The 16,985-nt window shown below is 42.7% G+C and overlaps 2 protein-coding genes across 2 annotated transcripts; both read left to right on the forward strand.

Annotated features, from left to right (window-relative positions):
* The first annotated feature begins 3,600 nt into the window (after positions 1-3,600).
* LOC117594805 (platelet glycoprotein V) lies at positions 3,601-5,489 on the forward strand. Its single transcript, XM_034293831.1, has 2 exons — positions 3,601-4,809; positions 4,972-5,489. The coding sequence occupies exons 1-2, from the start codon at positions 3,630-3,632 to the stop codon at positions 5,487-5,489; spliced, it is 1,698 nt and encodes a 565-aa protein (XP_034149722.1). The 5' UTR covers positions 3,601-3,629.
* Positions 5,490-10,046: 4,557 nt separating this feature from the next.
* Positions 10,047-16,810, forward strand: lrrc15 (leucine rich repeat containing 15). Its single transcript, XM_034293812.1, has 2 exons — positions 10,047-11,772; positions 13,984-16,810. The coding sequence occupies exon 2, from the start codon at positions 13,992-13,994 to the stop codon at positions 15,699-15,701; it is 1,710 nt and encodes a 569-aa protein (XP_034149703.1). The 5' UTR covers positions 10,047-11,772; positions 13,984-13,991; the 3' UTR covers positions 15,702-16,810.
* Positions 16,811-16,985: the final 175 nt, after the last annotated feature.

Below are 16,985 nucleotides of genomic sequence, written 5' to 3' on the forward strand. Positions count from 1 at the left end.
AAGGGGGATAAATGTTAAATAGAAACCTTACAATAACCTGGTTGCATAAGTGTGCACACCCTCTTATAACTGGGGATGTGGGCGTGTTCAGAATTAACCAATCACATTTTAACTCATGTTAAATCGAAGTCATTACACACCTGCCATCATTTAAAGTGACTCTGATTACTAAAAAATAAAGTTCAGCTGTTCTAGTAGGATTTTCCTGACATTTTCTAAGTTGCATCTCAGAGCAAAAGCCATGGTCCACATAGAGCTTAAAAGCATCAGAGGGATCTCATTGTTGAAAGATATCAGTCAGGAGAAGGGTACAAAATAATTTCCAAAGCATTAGATATACAGTGGAACACAGTGAAGACAGTCATCATCACATGGAGAAAATATGGCACAACAGAGACATTACCAAGAACTGAACGTCCCTCCACAATTGATGAAAAGACGAGAAGAAAACTGGTCAGGAAGGCTTCCAAGAGGTCTACAGCAATATTAAAGGAACTGCAGGAATTTCTAACAAGTACTGGCTGTGTGCTACATGTGACAACAATCTCCTGTATTCTTCATATGAATGGGCTATGGGGTAGGGTTACAAGACAGAAGCCTTTTCTTACAAAGAAAAACATCCAAGCAAAAACAAACATCAACATGTTTTGCAAAAACAAACATCAAGTCTCCCAAAAGCAACTGGGAAAATGTGTTATGGTCTGATGAAACCAAGGTTGAACTTTATCGCCATAATTCCAAAAAGTATGTTTAGTGCAAAAACCACATTGCACATCACACAGACAACACCATACCCACAGTGAAGCATGGTGGTGGCAGCATCATGCTTTGGGGCTGTTTTTCTTCAGCTGGAACCCAGGCCTTAGTCAGGGTGGAGGGAATTATGAACAGTTCCAAATATCAGGCAGTTTTGGCACAAAACTTTCAGGCGTCCGTTAGAAAGATGAAGAGGAAGTTCACCTTTCAGCACGACAACAACCCAAAGCACACATCCAAATCCACAAAAGCATGGATTCTTCACCAGAAGAAGATTCATGTTTTGGAATTGCCCAGCCAGAAACCAGACCTGAATCCAATTGAACATCTATGGGGTGATCTGAAGAGGGCTGTGCACAGATGTCCTCGCAATCTAACAGATTTGGAGCGCTTTTGCAAAGAAGACTTCTACCCATAAAGACTGAGTGCTGTAATAAAATCAAAAGGTGACTCTTTTAATTGAATTCTTCACGTTATAGGTCACATTAAAGGTGGAAAAAGACATGATTTATCTTTGTCTCATTCTTTTACATCACAAGAACCTGGCATTTTAACAGGGGTGTGTAGACTTTATATCCACTCTATATTACTACTTGCAATAAAAAAGCAGCACATTGCTGTTGTGACACCGTGTTTTCAAAAGACAGCCCTGCTTTTTTTCTGGGTTCTCCTCTCCTCTGTGGCTGTGGAATGAGAGCTGAGTCTTGGCCTGGGTCTGAACTACGAGCGGACAGGGTTCTGTCTGAGTCACACACAGATTGTAGGGAGGCCTCTGAGAAACCTGTTAGCCTGTGAATGAACTGGTGAATGGCAGCTTAGAAGCACTCCTGACCTGCCTGCAGCTGTGTAGAAGAGCTGATAACTGTTCATTGCCCAAATGCCTAATCCAGTCAATGAAGAACTGACGAACAAATGACTAAGCTTCCAGGCACACTGAGCTGAAAACATTCTTTAGCATGATGGGAAGCACATGTGGTAACAGATGAAGCAGAAAGGGTGGATATTGATTGGTCTGAAACCCAGTCAACCAAGCCACTAGCTCAGATAACAGAACCACGTTGTGAAATGCCCCCAAGGACGTGGCAGGTGTGTTCTGAGACCTGTTCAATCGCTCACTGATGTGGACACCCAGACCAGACAGAACCATTCAGGCAGACCCCATGCCATGGGGGGGCAAAAGGAGGCATTGCCCCCTCAGATAGAAATGTGTGCCCCCCAGTTTTGTTTCCCCACATATACAGCAGATGGTATATTAATTAGACCTGGTCCGGTCATCACAATCACATGTCAGGATCGGCTTCACAAATGCGAATATACCACTTCTTAATTTTTGCTGGGGGGGTGCTGTTGGTGGACAGCTTGCGTAGTGATTACACATGCCCCCTCATTCATAAAAATAACTCCTAAGTAATTTCATGTATACATACACACTTAAGCTCAAAATTATTAAAAATGCATGTTTCTATACCATTTAAAACAGTCTTGTAATTTCCACCATGAGAGAGCATTCTAATCACCTATAAATTGAGAACAGCTGAACAGCAGTAGTTCTCTAGTCAGTTACTAGTCAACTGCAAGTCATGACTAAAAACAGAAATAGTTATGTTATTCATTTGTATCTCCAGCACAATGTCTTACCGTGTTTTGTCACTTGTTTGTCATTTCCAGCCAGAAGAAACCTATTGGTCAAATAAAAATTCACTATGGCTCAATGGGTATGAATACTTTTGGGCTTAACTGTGTGTGTGTGTGTGTGTGTGTGTGTGTGCAATCACAGAACTAAAATAGAGGGAGCTAAGGAGACACAGGTGTAAACAATAATGACAAAAGTACAGGCTACATCGAAGAACAAGAGCAAAACCCAAACAGAACAAAACAGGACCTCACACATAGATGCTTTCTTCATCTATCTTTTGTCTATCATGGTTTATTACTGGTGTCAACTTTTCTATGCATCATTGTCTATTACACATTATCTATTATACACAGCCTCACTATAACTGACATGCTGTGGTCTTATCTGCCCATGTTCAGGGGCCTGTTGAATGAAACACAGGCTGGCCAATGCTGGCACCCTGCTTAGATAAGTTTGACGGAAATAGGGGTGCATCCTCTTGAGTTGTTCGCATTCCCAGAATTCGATATATAAGGAAGCACAGCTTCAGGACAAGAAGAAGACTGTTGTGGCTGGTCTCGTTTGAAAGGTAGTTATAACAATTACATTAATCTACGTATTCTTTCATTTATTCTGGTCATTGCCAAAATAATGCATAACTTTATAACAATGTATTGTTTATTGAAACTACATATGAATGATTTCCCAGCGGTAGAAAGGGAAACATACTCTTGATGATGATGAAATTGTGAATATTTTAGTAAGTACTGTTACATAGTTCCTCACTAAGAAATGAATATATGGACCAGGAGCATTTTAGTAACACCCCTACCAACCTTATTTCCCTTTAGATGCTAGTAAATAACCACTACAGGTTATAGGGACTAGCAAGCATGTTCTTTTAATTGCCAAATTAACGTTTACAAAATCTAAACCTAAAAGTTAAATCTAAAAGTAAAGTTTTGTATTGTTACTTAAATATAATATGGCATGTTTTCCCTTTTTTATTTATTTACTGCAATTCAATTGAAATTGTAAAATATTGAATTCGGCTTAATGTCTTTACTAGGCAGCTGTAGACATGGATTGACCTGACATTCATATATTTCTGACATCAAAAGGCACCATGTGGAATATATTCCTGCTTCTCCTTGTCCAAACTCCACTCGTCCTCAGTATGAACTGTCCCAGAAGCTGCAGGTGCAACATAGAGGGAGCCGTCAAATGTGTGGGGAGCATCACAGATGTCCCGACAGGCATGCCTAATAACACCTACCTACTGCAGCTCAACGCCACCGACATTAAGGTGTTGAACGAACAGAGTCTAGCCATGCTTCCCTACATGCTTCGTTTTAGCATCAGTCACAGCCCCCTGGAAACAGTCCACCCTGATGCCTTCGAAGTGGCCCAGCAACTCCTCTCCGTCAAGCTGTCTTCGACCAGCCTCTTCTGCCTCCCGCCACGGGTGTTCAGATCCCTGACCAGCCTGGAGCAGCTGCATCTGAACGGCAACCGCCTGGAGTCCATCGCCTCTGTGCTGTTTGAAGGTCTGGTCAAATTGAACGAACTGGATCTCAGTAGCAACGCCATCACTCACCTTGACCCCAACGTCTTCCGCAGTCTGGGCAGCCTACGCTTCCTCAACCTGGGGAGGAACTCCCTGCAACGGCTGCCTCCTACCGTGTTCCAGTCACTGACATGGCTGCAGTACCTCATGCTCTACAAAAACCGTCTGGAAGCTCTGGAGCCGGATGCGTTCAATGACTTGGCCAACCTCCTGGAGCTCCATCTGCACAACAACCAAATCTCCCACATACCTCCCAAGGTGTTCTGGGCCCTGGGCAACCTCAGGACCCTCACTGTGTCCTCAAACCAGCTCCGAGGCTTCCCAGAAAAGAGTTTCTACCATCTTCCAAAACTTACCAAGCTGACCATCTACAAAAACCCTCTAGTGTCACTGCCTGATAAGCTGATGGGCCAAATGCCTCTGATGACGGAGTTCTATCTGTACGAAACCAATCTGATCACAGTGCCCTGGAACCTGTTTGCCAACATGAGCGCGTTGGAACGGCTCCACCTTCACCTTAACAACAAGCTGAGGGAGCTGCCACCAGACCTGTTCTGCTGCGTGCCCAACATCCAGAAGCTTTCCCTCAAGTCCAACGACATCCAGGATCTACACGGAGATCTCTTCTCCAAGCTGGCCACTGTGACCACTCTGTTCCTAAATGACAACAAGGTCCGTGCCCTCCCTAGGGACATCTTCAGAGGCAATCCCAGCTTGGAAATCATCGACCTGAAGAGCAACCTGCTCCAGACACTTCCGTCAGAAGTCTTCTCCCCAGTACGGGGGCTGCAGACTGTCACTCTGAGTGGAAACCTGTGGGATTGCAGGTGTGACTTCAGAGACATTGCCCGTTGGATGAAGCAGAATGAAGGTGTGGTTACTGATCTGGCTGAAGTGAAATGTAGTAATCCACAGACTTTAATACACCGTCCAATCAGATCCCTAAGAGAGGAAGAGTTTGACTGCGGTATTGCCACATACAGTAGGCGAACCATTACTTCTTTGACCACATTTTTCTATGTTTCTACAACAGCTGAAGCACCAACTCCCACAGAGACAGAGACTGTAGAAATCACCCCCACCACCCCCACCTTCCAGGCCCCACCAACCCGACACACAGATGTCAGGGCCAGGTCCACAAAAGAAGTGTTCATACCCACTCCAACTGCCACACCAACCACTGACCTTTTGGCCATTTTTGAAGAGGAACACCTATTAATGCAGCAGAGCACAGAACCCCTCCCCCTTGCACCAAGTGACGACCACCTCCTGTCCCCGTCCTTCCACAACTGGTTGGTGATTGAGAATCGTCCAGAGTTTGTGCACAACAACCGCCTGGATGGCTGGACTTACGTGTGGACGCTCCCTCCCAACCCAGCATTCGCCGGGTTTCTCATGGCCTTCCACATCCTGCTGGTAGCTGCCGGCGTTGCTCTGATTCTGGCTGCCATTTATGGGATGTACCGGCTCAACCAGGCAATGGAAGACCTAGGAGCAGTACTCACAAACAGGAAACACATGTCAGACAGGAAACAGAAAGATAAACTGTAGCCTCTCCTCATCCAGGCAAATTTGTGTTGTTTGATAACGTATTAAACAGAATCAGAAAGGTTTTATTTAAGTTTCACAACAAGGAATAGCAGACTATCCACAGAGCATAGGAATAGTAGACTGTCCACAGAGCATAGGAATAGTAGACTGTCCACAGAGCATAGGAATAGCAGACTGTCCACAGAGCATAGGAATAGCAGACTGTCCACAGAGCATAGGAACAGTAGACTGTCCACAGAGCATAGGAATAGCAGACTGTCCACAGAGCATAGGAATAGCAGACGGTCCACAGAGCATAGGAATAGTAGACTGTCCACAGAGCATAGGAACAGTAGACTGTCCACAGAGCATAGGAATAGCAGACTGTCCACAGAGCATAGGAACAGTAGACTGTCCACAGAGCATAGGAATAGCAGACTGTCCACATAGCATAGGAATAGTAGACTGTCCACAGAGCATAGGAATAGCAGACTGTCCACAGAGCATAGGAATAGCAGACTGTCCACAGAGCATAGGAATAGTAGACTGTCCACAGAGCATAGGAATAGCAGACTGTCCACAGAGCATAGGAATAGCAGACTGTCCACAGAGCATAGGAACAGTAGACTGTCCACAGAGCATAGGAATAGTAGACTGTCCACAGAGCATAGGAAGAGTAGACTGTCCACAGAGCATAGGAATAGCAGACTGCCCACAGAGCATAGGATTAGTAGACTGTCCACAGAGCATAGGAATAGCAGACGGTCCACAGAGCATAGGAATAGCAGACTGTCCACAGAGCATAGGAATAGCAGACTGTCCACAGAGCATAGGAATAGCTGACTGTGCATTAATAAAAAAATTAAATAAAAGTATATGTCAGTTGCAAGATTTTGTCCAGTTGAGGGTTGTTTATATATGTGGGGAGGGGTAATAGATAAGCTGTGGGATATAAGATATGCAGCCTTTTCTTACTCAAAGGTAAATGCAACTGGCATTCTTCCTCTCTTTCGGCAACATTTCAAGCTAGCTGAGGTGTGAGCTAACGGTCTGTTGTTTCATAACATGTGGGCCAAGAAACATTTATTTGGTAAAGACCTGTCCCAAAATACTGCTAAGATTGCAACCGCTTGTGCTTAACTCAAATAGGGGTGGAGACTCATCAATGATTAGATTTTAGTTTGTGAAATCCCCTTAAAATGTGTACAGTGTGTAGTGGTTTCTAAAAAGGTCGAAAAGGAAGGTTTTGAGTGAGGAACAGAAGGCTTAAAATATTGCAAATTGAACGCTTCTGTTCCTCATTCAACTTTTTTGGAAAGGAAAGAAAAATGTGCAGTGGTCTCTTAATTTCTTTTGGAGCTGTATATACAAATGTATATATGTTTTTAACATTATGTTTTGCAAAAGTTATATACCGTAAAACTTAAAATAATAGCCGAGTCCCAAATAGCCGCCTGTCTCTTTTAAACGCCCGGTGTAACGACAGATTTGGGAAAATAAACGCCGGTCTCAAATAGACGCCTGTTTTTTTTTTTTGTTTGTTTGTTTTTCGTTGTATTTGATTTTTTTAAACCCGTCAGATCGTTTATTCTATGTTTTGATTTGATTTCACGTGACAGACGCGACCGTTCAGAAACTCATCACTATGGCAACATAACAAACAGGTTAACAAACATTCTTTTAGTCTTCAGTTTTTCTTACCGTAATTCTCTCAATACCACCATGGAGACCAAAAAAAAAAAGGATGATTTGACGTTTAAGCTGACAGTTGTCAAATTTGCCGAACAAAATTCGGGAGAAGCAGCGGCAAGACATTTCTCGATTGATCCTAAGAGAGTGCGAGAATGGCGTAAACTTAAAGCAGAACTGCAACGTCTGTCCGAGGAAGATAACAAAAGGGCCAGACTGCGAGGTGGAGGGAGGAAGAAGGTCAGTGAAGAGCTTGAGGTGAGCGTGTGTGAGTGGATCCACAGCATGCGGGCAAAGCATCTCAGAGTCTCACGTAAAATGATCAGGGCCAAGGCAAAAGAAGTGTATGCAACAGTGAGTGACGGCAGGGATGAGGAATAAATTTACTGCGAGCGCTGGCTGGCTGGACAAATTCCCGAAGCGCAATGACTTTTCAGTCAGAAGACGCACAACTGCAGAGTTAACGGAGGCTGGAGAGGGAGAAGTGGAGAGCGACGTGGAGGAGGAATTTGCCAATGAACTTGTCATTGAGGATCGCGGGGATGATGAAAGTGATGAATAAAATATTTTTCTATCACATGATTGCAGTTGTTTTACAGTGTAGAATTCGTTCTTTCTTGTTGATGTGTTTTGGGCAACAAGTTCATATACCGGTACGATGGATTTTAGCGGTAATTTATATTGTTCTGCCCATTGCTGGCACATCGTTTCTTTTTTTTATGCTGCCAATAATCTAAGACATTTCTTAAATTAAAGGATTTATTAAACGCTTTCGTTTAGCAGTAATTTAAATCGTTCTGCCCATTGCTGGCACATCGTTTCTTTTTTTTATGCTGCCAATAATCTAAGACATTTCTTACTTTAAATGATTTGTTAAACACATTCAAATTATAAATAAAATATAATATATTGTGGTAAACGTCTTCTGTCATGTTTTGTCTATCAGCCTATATTCTGTGGATATGATTACGGTACACTAAATGAACATCAACAACACTAAATTAAAAACCGGTCTCTTATAGCCGCCTGTCTCTTTTAAACGCCCGGTGTAACGACAGATTTGGGAAAATAAACGCCCGGGCTATTATTTGAAGTTTTACGGTATACATTTTAATGAATAGATATACACAAATAATTAACACATGTTCAATAATTCACTTTCAATCCCGGTTCTGTTATTCTCTAAGAGATGAATATGATAAATGTTACAACAAAAAGTGGATGTATTGAGTATTTTAGGACTTTAGGACATCTTCCTCCTACTAGAGATCCTTTAATATCCTGAGATACACACTGTCAAACTTACACAACAGTGAGTTTCTGCTGACAGCCTACAAGTCCCAGCATCCTCTGTATTTTCAGACCAAATGTGTGTAAAGGTTTTAATGTTATACTGTAACATGACATCTTGTCCTCTTAAATACAACCTTGATGTTATGTATAGGCAGCATATTGTCATTGAAAAGATACATACATTTATTAAATAATACCTATTATATGAAAAGTGTTTTCTGATACAATTCTAAATAATGTAGATATACTATTTTTCAAATACTTCCAATGTCAAGTATTTTAAAAATTAATAAATGCCAAATTGTTCCCTACAAGACACTGAACCTATATTATAACTACTAATACTTTCAAATAAAGTAATTACAATTCATGGAATACAATTTAGCCCAGGTCTGATTCAACCTCCTTCCCATTGATCAACACTAAGGCATATTGTCATACTGTAGAAGCATTTTAACATCATTACTATGTTCCTTTCAAAACAGGAGACAGTTATTTCGCAAACCACCAGCAAAAAAAAACACCATGTTGACCAGCACATAGTTACCATTCTCTATGAGTAGTTTGAGATGTAGGCCTGCCTGAAAAAATAGTAAATTGTACAGACTGGATATTAAACAAAATCAGCATCAATGTGAGGAGTTATAAAACAACATACTGCAGGTTCAGTGTAATAAAAAAATATAACCAATGACACAAATTCAGTGAAGTGATGAATGTAAAGCAAACAGAAAACAAAAGAGAATGAATTTCTGAAAAGCATCCAAGTTCATCACCATGGAGACCGTTGATTAAGCCTTTCCAGTAGACTGAGCCAACATAACTCAGGTCTGAATGTCACCCCATTCACACAGACTCACATAGTTCATATCAAGCACGTGACCAGAGGTGAACAGAGGGAGAACATGGACAGGAAACAGCAACACTGACCGATTGAGAAGTAATTCCTAAAAACAGTGCCAAGATTAGGTTTTAAGTCAAAGCCTTGTTTCAAATTATTTCAGTGAATAAGAGGTCGTTTAGTGGCCAATCCAACCATTTCAGTTTACTCACGCCAAAAAAGAAGCACAGCATTTGTGTTAGTGAAACTGCCCCCGAAGAAAAATGTATCATTCAAAATCGTGCGCAACCCATTAGCTACAATAGTTACCGTTCTCACTAACAGGAAGGCCTTAGTAATTTCCCAATGCTGGTCAGTGGTCATGTAGTCACAAATCTTATGGGTGTTTTTAAAGGTTTTATATGCGTTTTTGTGAAAATATTTTGGTTGGCACCATTTTCTACTTTCTGAATACCTTTTCATATCTTCAACCAAAACCTAATATTCACACCCTTGAACCTGAGGGTTAGAAAAGGTCTAGTCTATGACCACACGCAAACCCAATTGCATCATCTTTGTTTGTAAAAAATGATTGGGTCAGATTCCCAATGTTCAATATTAGGATTTGGTTGAAGATCTGAAAACAGTCAGTAGCAAAATATTCCCCCGGAAAATTGTTTTTCCACTGCACTGTGTGATTCTGTGTAATTTGTGTAACTGTTGCCCCAGGGCTCCCTTGTAAAAGAGATTTGATTATCTCAATGGGACATCCCCTGGTAAAATAAAGGATAAATAAAAAAAATAAAAAATAAAAATAATATCTCTGCCTTGCTCTCTTCTAGAGAGTAGGAGTGTGATCAGTCTGAGAAACATGGGTTGCACTCTGACCGTAGCAGAGAGGAACATTCATTCCCTCTGAGAGAAATAAAATCATAACGAAACCAACATAATCTCTGACAGACAATTCCCCCCACCCACCCACAATCTGTATTGTCGCAATCAACTTTGCTTTATTACATTTGCTTACTGTTACTAGCTTAAGATGAATCCACAAACTGTTAGTCATGGGATAAGAGTGACTGTTGTGAGAGGAATATTTTAATAAAATGTTGACAGCGGACGATTTCCTCTACTAAAGCAAAATGGGTATTGAGTTTAGCCAATTTCTAATCCAGAAAGAGAGCTTAAAGTTGCTTCCTTTTCTGTGGTTACGATCTGCATCAGTTGGTATGTTGAGCCCTGGTCTAGTGGATGGTGTGTCTCTGAGACATGTGTGAGACGCTCCCTTCTACTTCCCTATGTTGGGACATCATTGCTTTTCAGCCTCCGACCCAAAGCCTTTCCGCCTCCACCCTAAAGCCTTTCAGCCTCCACCCTAAAGCCTTTCAGCCTCCGACCCAAAGCCTTTCCGCCTCCACCCTAAAGCCTTTCAGCCTCCACCCTAAAGCCTTTCAGCCTCCACCCTAAAGCCTTTCAGCCTCCACCCTAAAGCCTTTCAGCCTCCGACCCAAAGCCTTTCAGCCTCCGACCCAAAGCCTTTCAGCCTCCGACCCAAAGCCTTTCAGCCTCCGACCCAAAGCCTTTCAGCCTCCACCCTAAAGCCTTTCAGCCTCCACCCTAAAGCCTTTCAGCCTCCGACCCAAAGCCTTTCAGCCTCCACCCTAAAGCCTTTCAGCCTCCGACCCAAAGCCTTTCAGCCTCCAACCCAAAGCCTTTCAGCCTCCACCCTAAAGCCTTTCAGCCTCCAACCCAAAGCCTTTCAGCCTCCACCCTAAAGCCTTTCAGCCTCCAACCTAAAGCCTTTCCCTAAACCCCATTATCAGCATTTCAATGCCTGACACGTGAACCAACCGCCATGCTGGCGCATGAAACCATGCATGTGCATTCAGAATATTATTTCCGCTGCCTTCTCAGCAATCCTATACACACATACATAGATACAGACACGCAACAGATTCACAATCTAGACACGCCCATCTTCCGTTTATCTAAATGTACAGCTTTCTGACACACCAACTGAACTGACATGAAAGCAGTGATCCCTTTCTGACGATGTGGGCCAACAGACTGAGCAAACGTCTGTGCTTGTGGTGCCGGTAACACATTTACACCAACTCATTTACACCAACAAAAACCCTTTAATAGAGAGGATGTAACTCCCTCCCCTCACACAACCACACCCCACCTCCCTTCCCAAAAATGTGTGTTGTGTGAGAGAGAGTGAACGGCATCGAGCACGGGGTAGTTTGAGCTTCAGTAGAGGACTGACAAGTTTCAAGTGAACAGCGTGGAAAAGATTGATGAGGACTTGACGACGAACAGCAGGACAATGTGAGGATGTGCGGTTTTGGGGAATACTGGAATCTCTAGAACAAATCATATTGGAAAAGTCCAACGGTCATCCAGAGAAAAAAAAAGAGAGAGAGACGAGATACTATAAAAGATAACGGTTGCTCTTCACCAACTAATTTCTCCGGTCACTCAGCTGCCAAGCACTGTGAGGTGAGCTCTATCTGAAGTCTAAATACCATGGCATTTTGACACAAAATGATATCTGTAATGGTAATCAGATAATGATAACATTTATTTATTTTTTGCATGTGAAAGTTCAGACTTGTGGACCAAAGAAAACCAAAAGCTCATCATAGCAATTGTATAAGAAATATATATTTGAGAAATAATCGTTTTTGTCACCACAAATTAACTGTACTGTTTGAATATTGCATGGAAATGATGTGTAACAGGGCAGAAAGACTTTGATGATTCCTTTCTATACTGTCTTGTAACTCTCCCCATTTACCAACCCTCTAATTTGCTGGATAGATCTTTTGTGACAGAGTGCTGACGCTTCAGTCCAGGGGAAAGGGGGAAAATCACAGCAATTAATGATGAATCAGAAATGTTTTAGCCCTTAGGCCAGTGCTGTGGAAGGTTCCAGCCCAGTCCAGACTGTGGTTTGGTGGGACTGGGAAAGATTATATCAGAGACCTGGTTTAGTCTGAGGAGGCACAAAAACACATAAACAGGACTGTTCTCACAGATTTTAGGCTTGGTGTCCGTATAACTGTGACAGCTACTGATTTAAAAAGGTTTATATATGATACATGTGTTTTCCATTTAGGTTTCAGGGATGTTGTATTTACAGTAACTGCAATAAACACAGTAGATCACAGCATGGCACTCTACTGAACGGTATAGTACTGTTTCTGTGGAACAATCTCTGACAAAAACAACTGCTGTGTGTCCAGGAGGCAGATTAATACTGAATGTCTTATCAATAAAGAACAAAAAATGAATGTAAACACTATGTATAGAACTGGAGCTATGTATCTGCTGCTTTATGGAGGAAAAATCTAAGACTAAACATTCACAGAACAGAAAACCTCTTTAATGGGTAACATCTGGGAAACACCAGGAATGATTGTATGTCTCTCTGATGTAAAGAAAAAAAGAAAGAAAATATTGCCTAAACAAACCCTAATTAATCTGTGTCTGTGTTTAATGAAAGAAACAATGCTAATTTGGAAGCCTGTTTAATTGGAAAGAGTAAAGAGGATTCCTACAGAGAATACAACATTCAGCACACCCTTTACTATGACTTGGGTAAGAATGTGTGTAACAAGACAGATATACCCTGAGTTGTGGATTTCAGCTGTTGTCTGTGTCTAGTCTGTTTTATTTAAATTATGTTGGGTGGTCAACTAATGTGTATTCAATATGATACTACACCATGCCAAAATGACAAAAGTATGCAATTATATTTTTTACCTGACTTTAGATTCCACCTTCCTAACAAAATGGTGACTGAGAATGCAATAATAATTTTTAGGAGAAAAATAAAAAATGTGAAACCCCCCATGTTAATCACACCCATGTGTTGTTCTGTGTCTGGATTTCCTAATTATTATCAAACACAGAAAAATGCTCTTTCACGTTTCATTTGCCTTGTCCTAGCCCACACAGCACCCATAAGCAACAACAACAACACATATCACGGGTAAACACAAAAAAAAAATCTATTCCAACTATTCCAATTACATAGTATTTTGACAAAGTCATGCTTTTTCAACTACACTTTAAATGTAGTTATCTGTTGAATGAATGACAGCACATTTTGTCCAACTACATGTTCACACTAACTAGCCGGAATTACAGACAGATTCAACAAGCAAATATTCTTTTAGTAGTTACTGTAGCTTTTCAACCTACTGTACCTATCAATTCCCATAGCCACTATTTGCTTATTTGGCAAAGCACAAATTCAATAACTTATTTGGCGTCTTGGATAAAACTGTCCAAATGTGATTAGTGAATACATTCTTCAATCTATATTTGCAGGCTTTTCACCATGACATTGTCAGTAGAAAGATCTGTTTCAAATATCTGTGGTTTGGTATCACCATTAAATGACCATTAAAGGTATCCTTCTAGGCAATGTTATGTGTTGTGTGTTGTAAAGTTAGTTTGCTAGTTAGCATTACCCAGTCACTCTACCGGGATAATGTTTAAAAAACCTGCTGAAGAGTGGGGGAGGGACAAGCCAAAGCAGGAAGTACTGTTCACACAAAGCTTTATTCTTTTAGAAGGAGGATTTACTCCGACTTAACGTGAAGTTTTCTTCAGTGACATATACATTGAATCCTATGAATTGTGTGCCTGAGCATGTCCATGGCATCTAATGATAGCAAACAACTTTTTCTCTGCTTTCATTAGGGACATAAATGGACCTGCCAATCCGCACCGTGGTTCTGCTCCTTGCCATCAGCAGAGTTCTTGGAGATTGCCCAGATGGATGTAAGTGCAGAGAAAACAAAATCCTCTGCCAAGGCAGGTCAATCACAGAGTTCCCTCCGTCAGTGCCTGGCTCCACCACCACCTTCTACATCACCAACACCAACATCACAGCGCTCAAACCAGATGACCTGACTGGTTTTGCGGAGGCACTGGGTGTCTTTCTGGTCAAAGACACTGGGATCAGACAGGTGTTCCCTGGCACCTTTGACTTGACCCATAACCTAGGAGCCCTGGGCTTCACAGGCACTGAGCTGAATGACCTGCCTGAAGCCCTGTTTCAAAATCTGCTGAAGCTGGAATCTCTGACTCTTAGCGGCAACAAGCTCCTGGTCCTTCGTCCTGTCTGGTTCTCTTCCCTGGGTGCACTAAGGAAGCTGGACCTGAGCAAGAACCTCATCATGTCTGTGCCCGAGGAGTCCTTTCGCTCCGTCGCTGAGATGGAGCATCTCACCCTGGCCAGGAACAACATCAGCCGCCTCTCCAGGGACTCCTTCAGGGGTCTCAGCAAGCTCAAGTCCCTGCGACTGAACCGGAACTCTCTCAGGCAAATCCCTGAAGGAATGTTGGAGGACCTGGTGAGCCTGCAGGAGCTCTCTCTGCAAGATAACCTCATCACTTACCTCCCCGCGAACCTGTTCTCCCAGACGCAGGGCCTACAGAAGCTCTTTCTCTCGAGCAACCGGTTGACATCCCTCCCACAGGGAATTTTTCTCGAACTCCCTAACCTGGCTCAGATCTCCCTGTATGAGAACAGGCTCCAGAGTCTTTCCCCAGGGGTATTTGGGCCTATGCCTGTGATAGAGTTGTGGCTTTATGATAACCAGCTAACCCGCCTGGTGGCCCACACATTCAGCAACCTTACCCAGCTGCACCTTTTGGTGCTGAGCCGGAACCAGATCAGCTTTGTGTCCCCCGGGGCCTTCAGTGGGCTCGCCGAGCTGGGAGAAGTTTCTCTGCACACCAATCTCCTAACCAGCCTGCAGGAGGGCACCTTCCAGGGGCTGCCCAAGCTGGTCAACATCTCGTTGGAGCACAACCTCCTCCATTCTCTCCCCGACAGGCTCCTCCAAGGCCAGTCCCTCCTCGGCCAGCTGGACCTCCACAACAACTCACTTCGTAATCTGCCATCAGAGCTCCTCAGCGCGCTTACAGGAACCAAGGAGGTGTTGCTGGCCGACAACCCCTGGAGGTGTGACCAGGACATTGTGCCGCTGAGGGACTGGCTGACACTTCACCCCACCAAGACCAACCTTAGCAGTGTGGTGTGCCTCACGCCCACCACCCTCAACGGGGAAAGGATAGCCGACCTGACGGACCACGACCTGAAGCTGTCCACCATGACCGCCGTCCCTGAACTGGCTACCACTGAGAAAAGGAGGAAGCCCCACACCCCTCCTCCCAAGAGGACCACCCCTTCCCCTTCTGCGCAGGCCACACCCACCCAGGAACAGGGGGAGGACACCAGCAGTGGACAGGGGAATGGCGAGGCCGTGTCCAGGAACACGAACATCGTCATCATTGCGGTGGTCTGCACCGCTGTCATCACCAGCCTCATCATCTTCTGTGTCTGCTGGAGGAAGAACAAGAGAGGCAGCCGCAACCTGAGCCGTAGGAACAAAAACAACTCGGTCATCTAGACTCTAGACATCTAGGTTTTTTCCCAAATGTCTGTCTTTAGGCAGACTAGCTGTGACCTGACCCCTGGGGTATTTTAGTCTGATGGAACAAGATGCTGCGCTTGGGATCCCATAATATTATTGTCTTTAGCCCGTTGGCCCAGTCCCTCTTAAAGCTCTTTAGCAATTTTGCTGTGGTCTGAGGTTTGAACAATGTTTTGCACAAAGAACCAAAAAGTATCTCACAAGCTGTAATTACCGGGGAATTGCACAGATCATGTACAGAGAATGCCATCCATGTTTTTTCCTTTCATTACTGGAAGAAATGTCTTACTGAACAAATCCAATGTTCTACATATATTCTGATCAAATGCCTTCTGACAAGCTCTTCTCCCCCTATGATTTTATTTAATGACTCAAAATAGGCTAGTTATATTGTCCTTTTTACATTGTGGCTAATTGCAGTATTCAGTAGATGTTTTGGTATCTCACTCCAAATGGTTATGCTCTACAGACACAGACATATCAAATCAAAATCAAATTGACTGTCACATGCAGACTAAACCGGCAGGGCGTGTTATTTAGCGCAAGCCACTACATATAACTAAATTCTGTCTGTCCCCACCAGACATGCCAGACAGTTAGCCTAAATCTAACTGTACATTAACAGGACAGGTCGATACAGATATGAAACATTCACAGACATTGAGGTAGCTTGCTATTGTTAGCAAATTTGACTTGGAGATGAACATTGCTGCTTTTTTGTTAATAGTTTCCTTTGTACTGAATCTTTGTAGAATGTTGACTCAGTCATACATAATCATGTGTTTCTCAACCAAATTGATTAATACACAGATTTAACAGGAAACTAATATTGTTTATAGTAAATCATTTTGAATAATCTCTCTTTGTTCATCTTTCAGCAAAATATTAGGGTCAACCACAGTGGTCTTGCAGCACATCGAATTAATGCACACACTCGCAGTTTTTTGCAATACCTGCACACAAAATAAGGCCGGTTTAGTTTGCATGTTATGTTAAATATGCTACATAGTATTGATATTCTGAAATGCTCAATTGACATGTGTTCATTGCTTAGTACCATGTGATAAATTCTTAAACCCTTTCAACTGATTTTTTAAAATTATTTATTCAATCCAAGTGATGAAGATTTACATTGTTGGTGTTTGGGATTGGGAAGAAGGAATCTGAGCAACTTTAACCTGAGGTTAACTTTCATCCTTGGTATGCATCCCTGAGAATGCAATCACAAAGATGAATGAGCAGATGGGTTCATTAAGGTTT

This window comes from Esox lucius, chromosome 8 (genome assembly GCF_011004845.1).
Source record: "Esox lucius isolate fEsoLuc1 chromosome 8, fEsoLuc1.pri, whole genome shotgun sequence".
NCBI lineage: Eukaryota > Metazoa > Chordata > Actinopteri > Esociformes > Esocidae > Esox > Esox lucius.

Excerpts from the sequence above, each read along its gene's own strand:
- lrrc15 (XM_034293812.1), top strand. The coding sequence starts at position 13,992 with ATGGACCTGCCAATCCGCACCGTGGTTCTGCTCCTTGCCATCAGCAGA.
- LOC117594805 (XM_034293831.1), top strand. The coding sequence starts at position 3,630 with ATGCCTAATAACACCTACCTACTGCAGCTCAACGCCACCGACATTAAG. Across the intron at positions 4,810-4,971 it reads TTGGATGAAGCAGAATGAAG|CTGAAGCACCAACTCCCACA; the intron begins GTGTGGTTACTG and ends TTTCTACAACAG.